Here is an 18,233-nt window from a genome sequence, read left to right on the forward strand (position 1 = left end):
CTATCTATCTATCTATCTATCTATCTATCTATCTATCTATCTATCTATCTATCTATCTATCTATCTATCTATCTGTTCGTCAACTGTCCGTCTATCTATCTGTCCGCCCGTCCATCCATCTGTCCATTCGTCTGTCCATCTGTCCGCCCGTCCATCCATCTATCCATTCGTCTGTCCATTTGTCCTTTACCTATCTGCCTATCTTTCTATCTATCAATCATCTTTTGTCCGTACGTCCATTTTTCCTTCACCTATCTATCTATCTATCTATCTATCTATCTATCTATCTATCTATCTATCTATCTATCTATCTATCTATCTATCTATCTATCTATCTATCTATCTATCTATCTATCTGTTCGTCAACTGTCCGTCTATCCATCTGTCCGCCCGTCCATCCATCTATCCATTCGTCTGTCCATTCGTTCCTCATCTATCTGTTCGTCCGTCCGTCCATCCATCTATCCATCCATCTCTGTCTTCTGTCTGTCTGTCCATCTGTTCATCATCTGTTCGTCCATCTGCCCCTCCATCCTTCTGTCGACTGTCTGTCTGTCCATCTGTCCATCCATCCATCTATTCATTCGTCTGTCCATTTGTCCTTCATCTATCTGTCTATCATTCTGTCTATCATCTGTCATCCGTCCATTGGTCCATCTATCGATCCATCCCTCATCTATCTATCCAACTATCTGTTCGTCATTTGTCCGTCTGTCTATCCGTCAGCCCCTCCATCCATCTATCCATTCATCTGTTCATTCGTCCTTTATCTATACGTCTATCTTTCTATCTATCTATCTATCACCTGTCGTCCATCCGTCCATCCATCAATCCATCTGTCCATTCATCCCTCATCTATGTATCTGTCGACTGTCCGTCCATCCATCCATCTATCTATCTGTTCATCCATCTGCCCATCCATCTATCCATCCACCCATCTGTCCTGTTCGTCGACTGTCTGTCTGTCCATCCATCTATTCATCCGTCTGTCAATTTGTCCTTTATCTATCTATCTTTCCATCTATCTGTTCATCCATCTGCCCATCCATCTATCAATCCATCCATCTGTTCATTCGTCCCTCATCTATCTTTACATCTATCTATCTGTTTTTTGACCATCCGTCTGTCCATCCGTCCGCCTGTCCATTCATTTATTGTTCATCCATCCATCTATCTATCTCTTTTATCCATCTATCCATTCATCTATCCATCTGTTCACCATCTGTTCGTTCATCAATCTATCCACCCATCTATCCTGTTCGTCGACTGGCCGTCTGTCCATCCATCTATTCATCCATCTGTCCATCTGTCCTTCATCTATCTGTCTATCTTTCTATTTATCATCTGTCCGTCGGTCCATCTACCCATCCCGTCGATCCATCTATCTATCCATTCGTCTATTGTTCATTAGTCCTTCATCTACGTCTATCTTTCTATTTATCATCTGTCGTCTGTCCATCCATCCATCCATCTATCCATCTGTCTGTCCATTCGTCTCTTATCTATCTATCTATCTATCTGTTTAGCCATCCATCCATCCATCCATCTATCCATCTGCCTATCCATTCATCTATCCTTCCATCTGTCCTGTCCGACTGTCCATCCATCTATTCATCCGTCTGTCCATTTGTCCTTTATCTATCTATCTTTCTGTCTATCACCTGTTGTCCATCTGTTGGTCCATCTATCTATCTATCTATCTATCTATCTATCTATCTATCTATCTATCTATCTATCTATCTATCTATCTATCTATCTATCTAATGATTAGTCAGTCAACTCACTGACTGGTCGATTCTGAAAATGTTATTTTGCTCATCTTTAATCCATATTCCCGCATACACACACCTATTTCTCCATGCTGATAGCCAACTGACCCATGTGGATTTGCAAAACATGACTTCCTCTTCACATTTACTTTATCATCTCTACTTATCTTGCCAGTTATTCTCTTCCAGCAGAGCTTGTTCTTTACAAAGCTTTTCAGATGTTGATTTCCTCCCTCCCAGCGCTCTGACACGAGCCACGATTCCTGCCTGCTATTGTGAACGGCCCCACACGTGTCACTAAATGTGTTCATCAGAAATGTAGGTGAAATTCTTCAATTATTTAAGCATGTCTCCTGATTCCCGAAACATTCAGGGCATTCCTCACTCGCAATTGTTTTTCTAACCCGGCAAACCCCGTCTTACCCTGATTTGGGTGAGGGAGAGAAAATATCGCTCTGGAATTTTAATTTCCTGCATGAGTGCAGCCACATGAATGTTCCATATTTTCCACTGTAGCCGATGTTATCGCATCAACATAAGAGCATGAAAAACTTCAAAATCTGCCGGAATCCGTGTTTGCCTGTGCGTACCTCTCCCCGGGGACATTTGGGTGAAAAACAAAACATTTACTGCTTATCTTTTCAAGAGTATAATGTGCAGGTATGGTGCCTGCATAAGTAGCTGAGAATATTACAGGCTTTCTTGTTACATACATGTTCTTGTTTGCTGAAGGCAGATCTGATTTGGTTTTTTGAAGATATAAAACAAGATTTTGCTAAACTTGATGCCATGATGAATCACAAAATTTTATCTTTTTTAAGCATTGTTTTGGTTAATCAACCTTGCTCAGGACCTTTACAGAATTTGAGTCAGAAATACTGAAGTCTGAAAACCTGAAAAAATCAGTTATTGTAAAAAGTGCAATACAATTCATTTAAAATTGATCTATATTATTTTATTCTATATTGTTTCATATATTATTCCGGCAGATTTGTGGGGCAGCCGTGGCCTAATGGTTAGAGAGTTGGACTTGTAATCCAAAGGTTGCAGGTTCGATTCTCAGGGATTGTAGGTGGGGGGAGTGAATGTACAGCACTCTCTCCACCCTCAATACCACGGCTGAGGTGAGTCCCTTGAGCAAGGCACCGATCCCCCAACTGCTCCCCGGGCGCCGCAGCAATGGCTGCCCACTGCTCCGGGTGTGTGTTCACGGTGTGTGTGTGTTCACTACTGTGTGTGTGCACTTGGATGGGTTAAATGCAGAGCACAAATTCCTAGTATGGGTCACCATACTTGGCCTCACCTCACTTCCTAGATTTTTCCTATTAAAATATATAAAAAGCCAATATTTTATATAATATTATAATTATAATTATAATTTTAATAACCTGCTTTAATACAATGACAATATAAAAGACGGTTATTAAATCTGGGAAGCGTTTGTATACTTAATATTTGTATACTTAAGCACACTTAATATTTAATTTATGTTTATTACATTTATTAATTTATTTTTATTATATTATTTTTCTTTTATTATATTATTTTATTTCATTTTTTTTATTTAAAATTTAAATGTTAGGTAAATATTCACATCATGTTTATAGTATTATAATTAAACATAAATCATATAATTAATATAATATTTTAAAAATTTGCTTTAATACAATGGCAATATAAAAGACAGTTATTTGATTCGGAAAAGATCTGTATAATGTCACACTTAATATTTTATTTATTTTTATTAAATTAAAAAAAATATTAGTTTTATTATTTTATTTATTAATATTTTTTATTTTATTGTCATTTTTTAATTATTTAACATAATTACAGAATTTAAGTCAGAAATTCTGAAGTCAAAAATCATGAAAAATCATTTATTGTAAAAAGCGCAATACAAATAATTTTCAATGAACTGAAAATGTTTTATAAATATATTTCATCCAATATATTAAAAAGCAACTATGTAATATTCTAATTAAACATAAATCCTAATATTTTTTAATTTGCAACAATATTATTTGGGAAACATCTGTAAAATGTCACAATATTTTATTTATTTTTATTATTTCATTTATGTCATTTACTAATATTTAATTTATTGTTTTATTTATTTTCTATATTATTATTATTATTTTTTTTTTACAAATGTCTTCACAAATGTAGCTGCTTTCATATTTCAAGAAGGGGGATCATAATATTTAAGCATCTTTGGCATTAAAAAGCTTTTTAAAAAATCTATGTTAAGCAATAACAACTTTTGATGTTTAAAACAAATTTTTGAAAGGTCATCAATGGAAAAAGATGCTTTCTCACTGCAGAATGCAGTTGTGGCATCTACTAGCACAGGCTATTTCAACCTACAACCTTTTGGTTCATCTTAAACCACCTCGCCACGATATCCATAACAGAAGAAAAGAAGCTACACAACTTCATCTGTTCACAGTTTCGGTGCTAAAGTGCAGCAGCGGTTGTAAACAAATGGTTTTCTCGCTCTATTCTGTGCATTTCACCTTTATCATCCCAGACAATCTCTTTTTCTCTCAGCCTCGAATGAGACCAGGAGATTGTTCCTGCTGTGAGGTCTAACTGCTCTCCTTCAAACACACACACAGTTCCACAGCCCAGCCGTAATGTTCTGTGTCTGTTTCTGAAACCAAACAGAGTGATAAAAGTGAAAGAGAAGGTAAGAATTTGAAAATAGCCAGAAAATCGCATTTTTCGGTGTAGTTTGTCCCCCTAACCCAGACTAAACATCTTGTGAGCTGTGTCCCCCTTATTATACTCCCAGAATCCCCGTCACTTACTGCTTTACACACACTGGCTGACCTACTTACAGCTGAACTCCCTGACAAGACAACGAGACCGAGGAGAGGTAGAGAGGATGTCCACATCCAGAGAGTGGAAGTGTCTGCCCACGTGAGGCTTCAGAGAGCTGTAATCCCTCAACAAAACAAACACAACAACTGTGTTCAACGACAGATCGCCACCTCCCCGGCAACAGGCAGGGGACTGATTTAACAGAGGCACAGAAGTGTTGTCTCCTATTGACTATGTGTGCTTTGTGGGTGTTTGTGAGTGTATGCGAGTAGGCCTATTATAGGATGCATGGCAGAAATGGCAACAATTTGAAATGTGGTGAATGAGAGAGACAGATACCTGAAGGCTACCTATAATAGCAGGATGGCAAGTGTTGAAAATATAGAAAATAGATGGCTGGGAATGAGCGCAGGGGATATAGAGGACGAGAGGGCAGTTAGATTTGATGAAGACAATATAGAAGTATGCCTCAGAGTAAAAATAAATACAATTGTGACTTTGTGTGTCATAACTGCAACCGTATTTCTTATATCTGTGACCTAAACAGTCTCAATTATCAAGCTGCTTTGATTTTTTGTGATCTGTTGTGGGCGGAGTCTGAGCAGTATGATGTCAAAACAAATGACGGACAGTTCCGCATTCGCTTATTTCACTTATTTCCCACTTGAGCAGCTGTAGTGACAACAATGTTACATAAGCAATGCAGGTGTTTTGTATTTAGATGTTAAGAGAACTTAAGAGTCTTCATTTTCCTCCTGAAATCAGAGTTACTGAGGACGCAGTGGATTAGTTTTTTGTATGATGGTAATTTGACACCAAATACACACAAAAACAGAAGAACGAGGCGGAGTGAGCAATAGCTCATTAGCATTTAAAGAGACACACACTGAAACGGGTCGTTGTGAACAGAGCTGTTTTTGACAAGGTAAAAAGGTGTTTTACATGACCATTAAAGAATTTTAACCAAAGTATTTTGAAGACATTTCATGAAAACCTTGAAGAATCATACCAACTTGTGGAAAATGGACATCTGTTGTTCCCTTTAAATCACAACTAAATATTTTATATTTTAAAGTAGGACTTTACTTTACGTTAGGACTTATCCTTATTTTATATTTTTACTTTTTTATCTCTAATTGCATTTTTAATCACTATTTTGAATATGACTCTTAACAATTTTATTTATTGTTATTGTGACTTTATATTTCATTAAATCACACTTTTAAATGTGACTCTTGATAATTTAATATCTCCTAATTGTGACATTGTATATCACAAATTATATTTTATATATTAAAATCATTTTTTATATCTCACAATTGTATTTTTTTTAAATATGACTATAGTATCTCACAATTTCATCATTTCAACAAAATTTGAGTACAGTATCTCTCAGTTGCATCTTTACATTTCCTAATTGTGACGTTATATCTCACAAATGCTATTTTAATATCTGAATTTATCTCATAACTGCATTTTATAAAATCACAACAAAATAAACTTTGACTTTAAACACCACAATTGCAACTTTACATTTCACATAATACATTTACATTTATAATTTCAGTTTAACAACTGAATGTTTAATATTTTAAAATGCAATTTTATACATTATTTTATATCTAATCCAATATTTTATATCTTAAAATGTGACTCAATATCTTCTCATAATTTCAAATTTATATCTCACAATTTGCTTTGTATCTTGCAGTATGACTGAAATATTCCAACCTTTTATTTTTTACTCTGATGTGGAAATCATCATAGTGCATAGTGCATAGTGCATTGCATAGTGAAGTGATAAAGATTGTGAGTAGCAGGTTTATATATAAATGCTTGCAAAGTTGTGAACAGGTTTGGAAATGTGGTCTTAAATAGTAAAGCTTCAGAACTGTGTGTGACATTGCATGTTGTATATGTGTGGTTACCACCACTATTGCACTGTAATAGTCCACTTGAGAAATTGTTTACACTGGTTAAACTGACACATCTGAACTAATGGCTACAATTGCAGAATGATTGACAGCACAGTGGTTCCGCCTCCAAATGATATATTTGGTGCAAATAATATCTTTGGGTTCAGAACACAACATTGTTGCAATGTGCATACAGTATTTAAAATGACTTTTTTTCATAAAGTCACAGGTTGCAGTTTTTCGGGTTTATTTACATCTGGGCATGTAGGCGTGTTAGATTTTGGCTCTAAAAATCTTCAGATTAAGCTGGAGAAACAGTTCTTATCCCATATAACAATTAACACAGTCAGCCCACACACATGCTTATTTTGGCATATCTTGGTAAGCTGACTTGCGTACATTGGGCTTTGTGTGTCAGACTTTGTTTGTTTCTTAGAGATCTGGCAACACCAGACAAAGACAAGCTGGTCTTGCAGAAACAGACGTCTGATCTACACTGCAGATCATTCTGGTCAAGAAATGCCCACCAAGACAGGAAGAGACCATCTGACCGGTATGTAAAGTGACCACAGTTTGTTTTTGTTTGTACACACGATTTAGGGATGGGTAAAACTGAAATTAGTGCAACAATAATAATAGGTCTGTGAAAAAACTGAAATTATGATGTCAAGTCCTAAATACTGATTATTTCACAAACAGAAAAACAAGCAAAATATACAGTTATGCTGTTGAATATCTAGTTTGCTTGTTCCGAAGTTCCCCAGAACCAGTTCCACTCTCAGAATATCAACAGCTTTAAAGGAGAAGTTCAATTCCAGAACAAAAATTTACAGATAATTTAGTCACCCCCTTGTCATCCAAGATGTTCATGTCTTTCTTTCTTCAGTTGTAAAGAAATTATGTTTATTGAGGAAAGCATTTCAGGATTTCTCTCTCATATAGTGGACTTCTATGGTGCCCCGCAAGTTTGAACTTCCAAAATGCAGTTTTAATGCAGCTTTGAAGGGCCCTGAATGATCCCAGACAAGGAAGAAGGGTCTTATCTAGCGAAACGATTGGTTATTTTTTTTAAAATAGAAAATTTATATACTTTTTAATCTCAAATACTTGTTTTGTCTAGCTCTGCGTGCACTCTATGTTCAAGACAGTTAGGGTAGGTTGAAAAACTCCCAACTTAATTCGTCTCAACATCGCTGAGTACCGAAGTACCGACCCAGTGTTTAGGATGATTTTGAAGTTGGAGAAAATAAGATTGGAGTTTTTTGACATACCCTAACTGTCTTGAACCAGAATACACAGAGTTCATGCAGAGCTAGACAAGATGAGCATTTTTTTTTTTTTTTTTTAGAAAATAACTGATAGTTTCGCTAGATAGGACCCTTCTTCCTCGGCTGGGATTGTTTATAGCCTTTTGAAGCTGCATTAAAACTGCATTTTGGAAGTTCAAACTCTGGGGCACCATAGAAGTCCACTATATGGAGAGAAATCCTGAAATGTTTTCCTTAAAAAACATAATTTCTTTATGACTGAAGAACGAAAGACACGAACATCTTGAATGACAAGGGGGTGAGTAAATTATCTGTAAATTTGCGTTCTGGAAGTGAACTTCTCCTTTAAATGTAATGCTATGTAAGCTACAATTGATCAAATACATATACTCTACATGTAAGACTCCATCATTTTCTAGAAAAGCAAGACTCATACAACAGAGTTGTTCACTTTAATGGAGAGTGTGCTGAGGTTTATTCTCCAATAAAGCTGGGTTTATACGCAACTAATATAACCAGGTTTACGTACCGTCATGGTTAGGGTTCCCCAGAGTCCAGGGCTCATCTGAATCGAAGTGTGTGTCTCCTCCAATCCCCGGACCAGGAAAGTAGGCATGTGCAAGGAAACCCCCTTCTCCATCAAAGGGGGAGCTATCGCCGTGGAAACCTGAGGCGAAAATGATAGTAATATCCACATCTTTCTTGCTGCGCTCCAGATCGCTATAGGGCACCGCCTCGAAACGCAGCGGTGTGACGTTCTGCCACACGTCGAACGCCCGGCGAATGGCGTTGTGGGTCTCCTCCGCTCCCACCTTAGGCGTGACGTTTTTTATACTGGAAAGAAGATAAGACGACAGTCAGATCTGAGTGTATTTTACATAAAATGATCAAATAAACAACTATGTGTTGTTTCCCAAAGCATCTTTTAAGGCAACTTAAAGATAAAGTTCATTTCCATAACAAACATTTACAGATAATTTACCTTGTCATCCAAGATGTTTATGTCTTTCTTTCTTCAGTCGTAAAGAAAACATTTCAGGATTTCTCTCCGTATAGTGGACTTCTATGGTGCCCCGAGTTTGAACTTCCAAAATGCAGTTTCAATGCAGCTTCAAAGGGCTCTAAACGATCCCAGCCAAGGAAGAAGGTCTTATCTAGCGAAACGATCGGTTATTTTCTATAAAAATTTGACAATTTATATCCTTTTTTAACCTCAAATGCTTGTCTTGTCTAGCTCTGCGTTAACTCTGTGTATTCTGGTTCAAGACAGTTAGGGTATGTCGAAAAACTCCCATCTCATTTTCTCCTCTAACTTCAAAATCATCCTACATCGCTCCAGATGTTCGAACCCACACAAAGTGAGCATGCAAAGAAGATCAAACGCCCTTTGCAAAAAAAGGTAAAACAGCGATGTAGGACGATTTTGAAGTTGAAGGAGAAAATTAGATGGGAGTTTACCAACATACCCTAACTGTCATGAACTGGAATACACAGAGTTCAGGCAGAGCTAGACAAGACGAGCATTTGAGGTTAAAAGGAAGCGACCAATCGTTTAGCTAGATAAGACACTTCCTCGGCTGGAATCGTTTAGAGCCCTTTGAAGCTGCATTGAAACTGCATTTTGGAATTTCAAACTCGGGGCACCATAGTAGTCCACTATATGGAGAGAAATCTTGAAATGTTTTCCTCAAAAAACATAATTTCTTTACGACTGAAGAAAGAAGGACATGAACTTCTTGTGAGTAAATTATCTGTACATTTTTGTTCTAAAAGTATACAACTCCTTGAATATCACTTTCTTTTTGGAACAGTTTTGACTTAGAAAACGACTTAAAATGCTGTCTACATAGGCAGCGCAATGTGTTTTGGAACAGAGCGAGTGTATCTCACACCATGAAATCTCGAAAAAAAGAGAGAGAGACAGACAAAGAGAGTAAATTAGGAGGAGCCGCTGCTTCTTCTGCTCCTCTTGTCTGCTGGAGGTGCTACAGGTGAAGCAGGATTTATTTTCTCACTGAGGATTACCAACAGCTCACTGCACTACAAAAGGTGCCTGATGTGGGCAATGTGTTTTAAGCACACTGTTGGCTGTTTGGCAAACCAAATTTTCTTTTGCCTTTAGACTGAGTTTTTAAAGGTTCAAGCCGCTCTGTCTTATGGAACTACTTCTAATGTAGCAGTGTGTCTGTGTCAGTGTTAATGAAGGTACTTTAAAGGGATAGTTCACCCAAAAATGAAAATTCTGTCATGTCATTCTAAACTCGTAAGACCTTCTTCATCTTCAAAACACAAACTAAGTTATTTTTGATGAAATGAAAAGGCTTTCTGAGCCTGCACAGACAGCAACGCAACTGACACGTTCAAGGCCCAGAAAGGTAGTAAGGACATCGTTAAAATAGTCCATGTGACATCAGTGGTTCAACTATAATTTTATGAAGCTAAAAGAAGAAATTTTTTAATAAAGTTAGTTTTTGTTTTCTTTGTGTACAAAAAGTATTCTCATAGCTTCATAAAATTAAGCCTGAACCACTGATGCCACATGGACTATTTTATTGATGTTCTTACTACCTTTCTGGGTCTTGAACATGGTAGTTGCGTTGCTGCAGGGTCAGAAAGCTCTACAATTTCATAAAAAATATCTTAATTTGTGCTCTGAAGATGAACAAAGGTCTTACGGGTTTGGAATCACATGAGGGTGAGTAATTAATGACAGAATTTTCATTTTTGGATGGACTATCCCTTTAAGACCAGACTATAAGATACTCATATTAAAGCAGTTAGTTCAACCACAGTCAAGCTAATGTTTTGAAAAAGCCACAATTTAAAGGTCCAAATGTTTTGAAATTAATATGTAAGTACTTACAAAGTCTCAAATCAATAAATAATTTATGTTGGAACAGCTTACAGTAAATTGCATGAACCTTGCAAACGAACTGATTCACTGGAATATATCAGATTCTCCAAGCTTCATTGTTCATTTGTTCAGTTGTTATTAACTAAAACTAAAAACAGTAAAATTGTTTTTGGAAATTGAACAAAATACCAAAAAACAAAACAAAAAAACCTTCAACTTAAAAAAATTGAAAATGAGAAATTATGTCTTTGTAATTAACTGAAATAAAATTAGTTTAGGTTGATGTACTAAAATTACTAAAACTGAAATAAAAATAAGACAAAATTACTAAGACTTAAACCAAAATTAAAACGAAAACTGGAAATATAAATAAAGCTAATTTAAAATGTTAACAAATAAATTAAATAATGTTCAAATGTTATTGTTTATTTATGAAAACTACCAAGCTACTGTCATGCGACTAATAAATATATTATTGTTCAAAACTGGTAACAGTCTAGAAATATGACACTTATGGAAATATTACTACCTCAACTGAGTATACAGTCAAACCAAAAATTATTCAGACACCAGATATAATTTTTCATATTTTTTACTGGGTGCAGCACACTATGTTCATTTATGTAAGTCAACTTTTATGTAAACAAAATAAAGTAAACTGTGACATATTATACCCAAAAATTTATCATACAGTTGACTTCCAGTAAAAATGATAAAACTTTGGGACCTACAATTTGACCTGACCATGTTTTGTTACATACCTTTCAAAGTTATATGACATTATCAAGACGAATTTGTTCTCACATAGTTTAACTCTTGAGTTATTGTCATATTTTATTACCATTTTCTAAACTATAGCGAATAAACTGTAAGAACTTTTGAAGGTGTCTGAATAAATTTGGGTTTGACTGTAAATAATTGGTGATTATCAAGATGAATTTGTTCTGACAGAGTTTAACTCTGAGTTCTTGTCATATTTATTACTATTTTCTAAACTATATTTGTTATGTGATATTGTGAAAAATGGTTTGACTGTAAATATATCGATTGATTTTCACTTTTACTTGACAACATTTACAAAATCAGTTGTGAATCATTCTTTTGAGGCAGTTCGATTGAATCGTTTACTGGTTTACAGTTTATCTGAATGATTCATTCACAAACCAATCTGAAACAAAAGCAGATGGTCAACTTTCTGACTCATTTTCTGATTCATCTTCTTACACAGACACCGATGCATGAAATATCATTTACTTTAGACCTTCTATCTGATATGTTTCCCATGGGCTGCTTTAACATTTACTTGAGGGAATCTCTTCTTATACAGGTACTTAAGTATGAGTATCAGGTACTACGACATACTGCTTATGTCTATAGTGTATTAGCCAAAACTCTCAATCAACTCAGTAGCAGCTGTTTTCTCAAATGTGCAGAGGAATTTAAACTGTATTAAAGCTGTGCCTTTTAAAATATTTACAAGACATAATATCTCACGGAAACCTAAGCCCTCTATCTCTATTTCTTTCGCTCTCGTTCCCTCCAGGTGGTGCAGGATGGGGTTTGGATATCATCCGCATACAGTTGTTCTGTCTGTGAGCGCAAACTATTAGATCAACATCTGGCTTCCACTGTTCATGTATTTTTCTTGTCTTTCTCAGCTGCACTTCCCAGAAATCATAATCCTGTCTTTGAACTTCACGACCCTTCAGTTATTTCTTTTCCTCTTTAGGCTTAGATTTTCAGCTCAGCTGCTGTGAAGGCTTGTTAGAGCCGTGTGAGGTGTTTTGCAAACCTTCCTGCCGTGTTTCTCATCTGCGACATACAGAATTGATTCGGTTAAAAAAAAATCACTGAGAAAAGAGGCATAAATTTGCATGGAGACTGAATGCCAGAAAGCACTTGGTTGATAACCAGAGCCAGTATAAATCGTTTCCACAATCTAACCGCGTTAAATCACAGAGACAGGTAGGGGTTAAGTGTTTGTCACGAGGGCACAATGTTTATAATTCATAGATCACCCCGTCTGGGGTTTGAACCTGTAACTGTTTGGCTATCAGCCCAGCTCTTTAACCACAAGGCTCCACCACCACCACCAGAAGGATCTTTCCATGGAAAATCCAACAGCAGGGATATTGTCCACTATACTAAGCAGGGGTTGTGTGCCTTTCAGAATTCAACTGAGGGTATGTTTACATGAAAACGCGTGAAAAGGGAAACGTGTGACAGACGACAGCGGTGTCAAAATGATCCCTGTTCACACGGAATCCACGAAAATGACAAAAACGCTGTATGCATGCCAGACCATTAGTTGGCGATATCACTTTGTAAAAAAAAAAAAAAAAATACCACACGGCTGCACACATAGCTATAGACTGAACACATAACATGTATTTTGAGTTTTTAGTTAACACAGACGATAACGGTATTGTTTTTAAAAGTGTGGATTTTAGGCCCCCAAAATGCAGTTGTTGTGTAAATGAATGGCCAAGACGTGAAAAAAATGTGTTCTGTTTTTAGTTGAAAACCAATTTAAATGCTTTTTAGATTCCTGAATTTAAATTAAATTTGAATTGTGGAAGTAGAATTAAAATCAGTTAAAACCCACAAAACCTGAGAATTAAAATTTGTTTGTTTTAAAAGTCATATATAAAAATATACATATAAATTATAATTAATAATTATAAATAAATTTTTGGACCAGGGTCAAATAAGACTTCAAGAATGCATCACCTGTTAAATGATCATTTATAAAATTAAGTAGATTTAGACGATTTACAACTTTACAGTTTAGTTTTAAAAGTCATATATAAATGATAAATATAAATGAACTACAAATTAAATTTATTTTTCTTCACCAGGGTGAAATAAACACCACCTGTTAAAGTATCATTAAAAAATGTAGTAGATGTAGACAGTTTACAGTTTTAGAGATTAAACTGTAAACTCAAGTTTTATTGAATAATTCATACCAATAATTTAACAAAAATATGTTAATAACAGTAATGTTAATAATAATATTTAAAATGTATATTCATATTTTAAAAGAAATTCTGGCCTGGTTTACTTTAATAAAATAAAATAAAAATAATAATAATGTAAATATTAATATTTAAAATATATATTCATATTTTAAATGAAATTCTGTCCTAGTTTACTTAAATTTTAAAAAAGAAATATATATATATATATATATATATATATATATATATTAAATTATATTCTGGCCTGGTTTACTTTAGTAAAAAAAAGGAAAAATATATGGTAAAAATAATATTTAATATATTTATTCACATTTTAAACAAAATTCTGGCCTTGTTTACTTCCATTAAAAAAAAAACAGAAAACAATAATAGTAATAATAATATTTAAACATATATATTCATATTTTAAAAGAAATTCTGGCCTGGTTTACGTTCATAAAAAAAAAGAAAAAAAATATATATATATATACACATACATATATATATATATATATATATATATATATATATATATATACATATATATATATATATATATATATATATATATATATATACATATATATATATATACATATATATATATATATATATGATGGCTTAGTTCACTTCCAATGAAAGTGTGTTCCTGTAACCATTTTTTATTTATGCATTTAGCAGACACTTTCTCCAAAGCAACTTACAAAACTTGTACTGAACCCTGTGCATCCTTTAAGCCACTAATTCAAAATGAATTCAAAAGAGAACTAATTTATTGTTGTTTTAAAAAAAAAACAAAAAAAAAAAACAGGATGGCCCAAACCAGCATCCTCCAAATCAATAAAGAACAACAGTGCCCATTACATATACTGTTACTACAAAAAAAAATACGGCATTATACCATCTAAACCCATGTAAACACAAGCCCTCGCACGATCGAGTCGCTGAATACACAACACCTCGCTTTGTTCTCTCAAGTCCTTTGCTGGCGATATTGAAACTGTGTCAGTTACGTGAATGACTGCGTGTGTGTCAGCGGTTATGAGAACACAGACTGCTTTGAGACCAACTCAATTAGCCCAGACTAACACACACACATACACTGATGCTATTTGTGCTTGTTATAGCATAAGGATGAGGAGAGGCCTCTGTGTGTCCGTGTATATGTATGTGTGTGTGTAAGTTCACATGGTATGATCCAGGGTTGGGGGAAGGTGAAGGGTGGTACAGTCTGGATCAAGATAGAGAGCAGGGAGTGCTGAGGGGAACATCTGCCTACCCATCTGCTCAGCCTGGCTACACACACACACACACACACACACACACACACACACACACACACACACACACACACACACACACACACACACACACACACACACACACACACACACACACACACACACACTCATGCCTAAAGCCACCATTCCATTACATAATCATAATCTCGCTTTCTTTCTCTCTTTCTATTTCTATTTCTCAGTACGCCCTATTGTTTGATTTATATCATATCAAAAGATGCTGGTACACTGGTCTTTTATAATTTCATCTTGTCCATCAGCCTGCAAAAACACTTTTACTGTACATTGACATGGTTACAATCAGAGTTTAAAAGCAGAAATGTGAAGCTTGAGTTTTTTGTTAAAGCACTTACATGAATTATTCAGTAAGAATGTTTGTTATTCGAACTGTTCAGCTGTCTAAATCATCCTTTTGAGGTGGGACTATATTTCTAGGTGGATACATTTCTACAGTAGTAAGAATTTTGGAGCACTTTTTCTGTCACGGCCGTCACACAAATACAATTACCACCGACACAATACTGTCAGGCAAATGTAATGCAGTTATTTTGAATATAGGTCATACATACAGTACATAAGATGTGGGATTATTAAAGAAATATTGCATTTGAGATAAAGAGCATCATGTATTAATACATGCCACCACAACAATACAAATCACTCATCGCTGATGTTATATAAGAACAATAACTTGTATTGTAAGTATGTAGGACAAATAAAATGCTGTATATGCTAAAAATAATAAAGGAGAAGTTCACTTTTAGAACAAAGATTTACAGATAATTTACCCCCTTGTCATCCAAGATGTTCATGTCTTTCTTTAGTTGAAAAGAAATTAATTATTTTTTAGTAAAATCCATATAGTGGACTTCTATGGTGCCCCCGAGTTCAAACTTCCAAAATGCAGTTTAAATGTCTTTAAGAGCTCTAAATGATCCCAGCTGAAGAAAAAAGGTCTTATCTACTGAAACAGTTATTTTAAAAAGAAATTGACAATTTATATACTTTTTAACTTTAAATACTCTTGCCTAGCTCTGTGTGAACTCTGTGTATTCCCGTTCATGACAGTTAGGGTATGTCGAAAAATCTCATTTTCTCCTCCAACTTCAAATCACTGTTTTACCTCGATTACATGGCTTTACCTTTTACCTTGTTTTACCCACCTTGCACTTTGTAAAAACTTGTTTGGTACTTCTGCAGTGATGTAGGACGATTTGAAGTTGGAGAAGAAAATGAAATGGGAGTTTTTTGACCTAATGCACAAAGTTGACGCAGAGCTAGACAAAACAAGCATTTGAGGTTAAAATGTATCTAAATGGTCAATTCTTTAAGAAAATAACCAATTGTTTCGCTAGATAAGACCCTTCTTCCTTGGCTGGGGTCTTTTAGAGCCCTTTAAAGCTGCATTTAAACTGCCTTTCGGAAGTTCAAACTCACGAGCACCATAGAAGTCCATTATATGGAGAGAAATCCTGAAATGTTTTCCTCAAAAAACATAATTTCTTTACGACTGAAGAAAGAAAGACACGAACATCTTGGATGACAAGGGGGTGAGTAAATTATCTGTACATTTTTGTTCTGGAAGTGAACCTCTCCTTTAAATAGAAATATTTATTACGCATCGAATCAGCATATTAAAATGATTTCTGAAGGACTATATGACTCTGAAAACAGAAGTAATGATGCTGAAAATTTAGCTTTGCATCACAAAAATAAATTGCATGTTAAAATATATTTAAATGCAAATAAGTTATTTTAAATTATAATAATATTTCGCAATATTGTTGTTTTTTTTTACTCCAAGAGACTTGTTTAAAAACATGAAAAGCTTGTGAACGGTGTATAATAATTTGTATAATAATTTGGCTTGAATAATTTAGTGCAACTAGATCCTTTAATCTAGTCATTGCAATAAAGGCTTGTAAAGATGGAGCAAAAGAGGCCAGGGGAAGAGATACAAACACTGGACGGAGTGATTTAGGACGAGTGAAGGGAGTTTGGCAGGCGGACAGTGAGGTGAGGGAGAAGAATCTGACAGCCTAATTATCTCAGCACTGCTGCTGGCACCGCAAAAATCATTTCCTTAATCAGTATTAGTGTCGTCTTCCAGTAAACATATTTAAACATCCTTAAAACAAGACGCATTTATACTTGAGAAGCTAAATTGCATTAAAAATTAAGACTTGTTTTCAAAGAATATATTTTGAATTGAGTGTGTTTTTCTTACCCCTTTGGCAAAACGTTTTTTTCTTGAAATAAGCATAAACCTCACTAAATAATGTAAAAAAACACTTTCTTTAAAATCAAGTTTTAGTATCTCATGCAATTTTGCTTCTATATTAAATGTGTTGTGTTTTGAGGATGTTTATATATTTTTACTTTTTTTGCAGAAATTTCATAGAATATAACACGCACATTCACACAAAGTAAGTGTGTTTTTGTAACCCACCTGTATGTGATATGTTTATGTTGCCATTTCTGCCCTGTAAGGGCGTAACGTCTTTTTCGGACGCTGAATTTCGAGGCACCGCCGAGCTGGTCTGGCACCCCACATCGTGGCTTCTTCATCCAGCTGAGAGAGAAAAAGAAGTAGATTCATTAATATTGCATTGCTTCACACTCATGACATTCAGCCCAGTCTGTCTGAGCTTCTACACAACACTAAAATGTTCAAAGATTAATTGGCATCCTGGAATAACCTCTCAAAACACATGAGGTTCCCAAAATACAAAGTGTATTTACATCAACTCAACCTCATATATGACTTAACTTATGTATTAGGAATACCATGTTATCTAGAGAGGGCAAATATCAGCAAATGAATCAACTAATATGATACTGTAAGGTTTCTGTATTCGTAAAACTGATCCCTCTCAGTCTCCTTCAACTTGAGTTCACACAGAGAGAGAGAAGGAGATTTTTGAGGTTTTGAAAGCAAGAAACAAATCACAAGAGAAAAAGTCAGCCTCACCTTATGGTGATATCACTATGCCGAAGCACAAAGGAAACAAAAAGATCACATAAGAGTTATGACATTACCATGAACCTAGTGGTACATCAGTGTTTCCCAACAGGCTTATTTACCTTAACCTAACACCAAACTAGAAAAATGTCTTACATAAAGGTGCCAAGAGGCTGATTTCACCATAGAAAAAACCTTTTTGGTTTCCCAAAGAGTTCTAAAAAGAAACATGTTTTTCTGTTTAAAAATCTAAAGAACTTTTCTTCACTCTAAAGAATCTTTTTTGGAATGTAAAGGTTTCATAGAACTTAAAGGTTCTTTATGGAACCATAGATGCCAATAAAGAACCTTTATTTTTAAGACTGTGGTTGGGAATCACTGCT

The 18,233-nt window shown here is 35.0% G+C and overlaps 1 protein-coding gene across 2 annotated transcripts in view; it reads right to left on the minus strand.

Moving 5' to 3' along the window:
• LOC141300896 (matrix metalloproteinase-16-like) overlaps positions 1 to 18,233 on the minus strand; it is a 92,823-nt gene that overhangs the window by 50,364 nt on the left and 24,226 nt on the right. The window contains exons 3-5 of one of the 2 annotated variants that reach the window (XM_073831178.1): positions 17,860 to 17,874; positions 17,338 to 17,460; positions 8,303 to 8,607 (exon numbers count right to left, since the gene is read on the minus strand). In XM_073831178.1, the coding sequence (XP_073687279.1) occupies positions 8,303 to 8,607; positions 17,338 to 17,460; positions 17,860 to 17,874 (443 nt within the window). The remainder of the gene's footprint in view (positions 1 to 8,302; positions 8,608 to 17,337; positions 17,461 to 17,859; positions 17,875 to 18,233) is intronic. The other variant, XM_073831179.1, reaches the window with a different exon arrangement.

This window comes from Garra rufa, chromosome 24 (assembly GCF_049309525.1).
Source record: "Garra rufa chromosome 24, GarRuf1.0, whole genome shotgun sequence".
Lineage (NCBI taxonomy): Eukaryota > Metazoa > Chordata > Actinopteri > Cypriniformes > Cyprinidae > Garra > Garra rufa.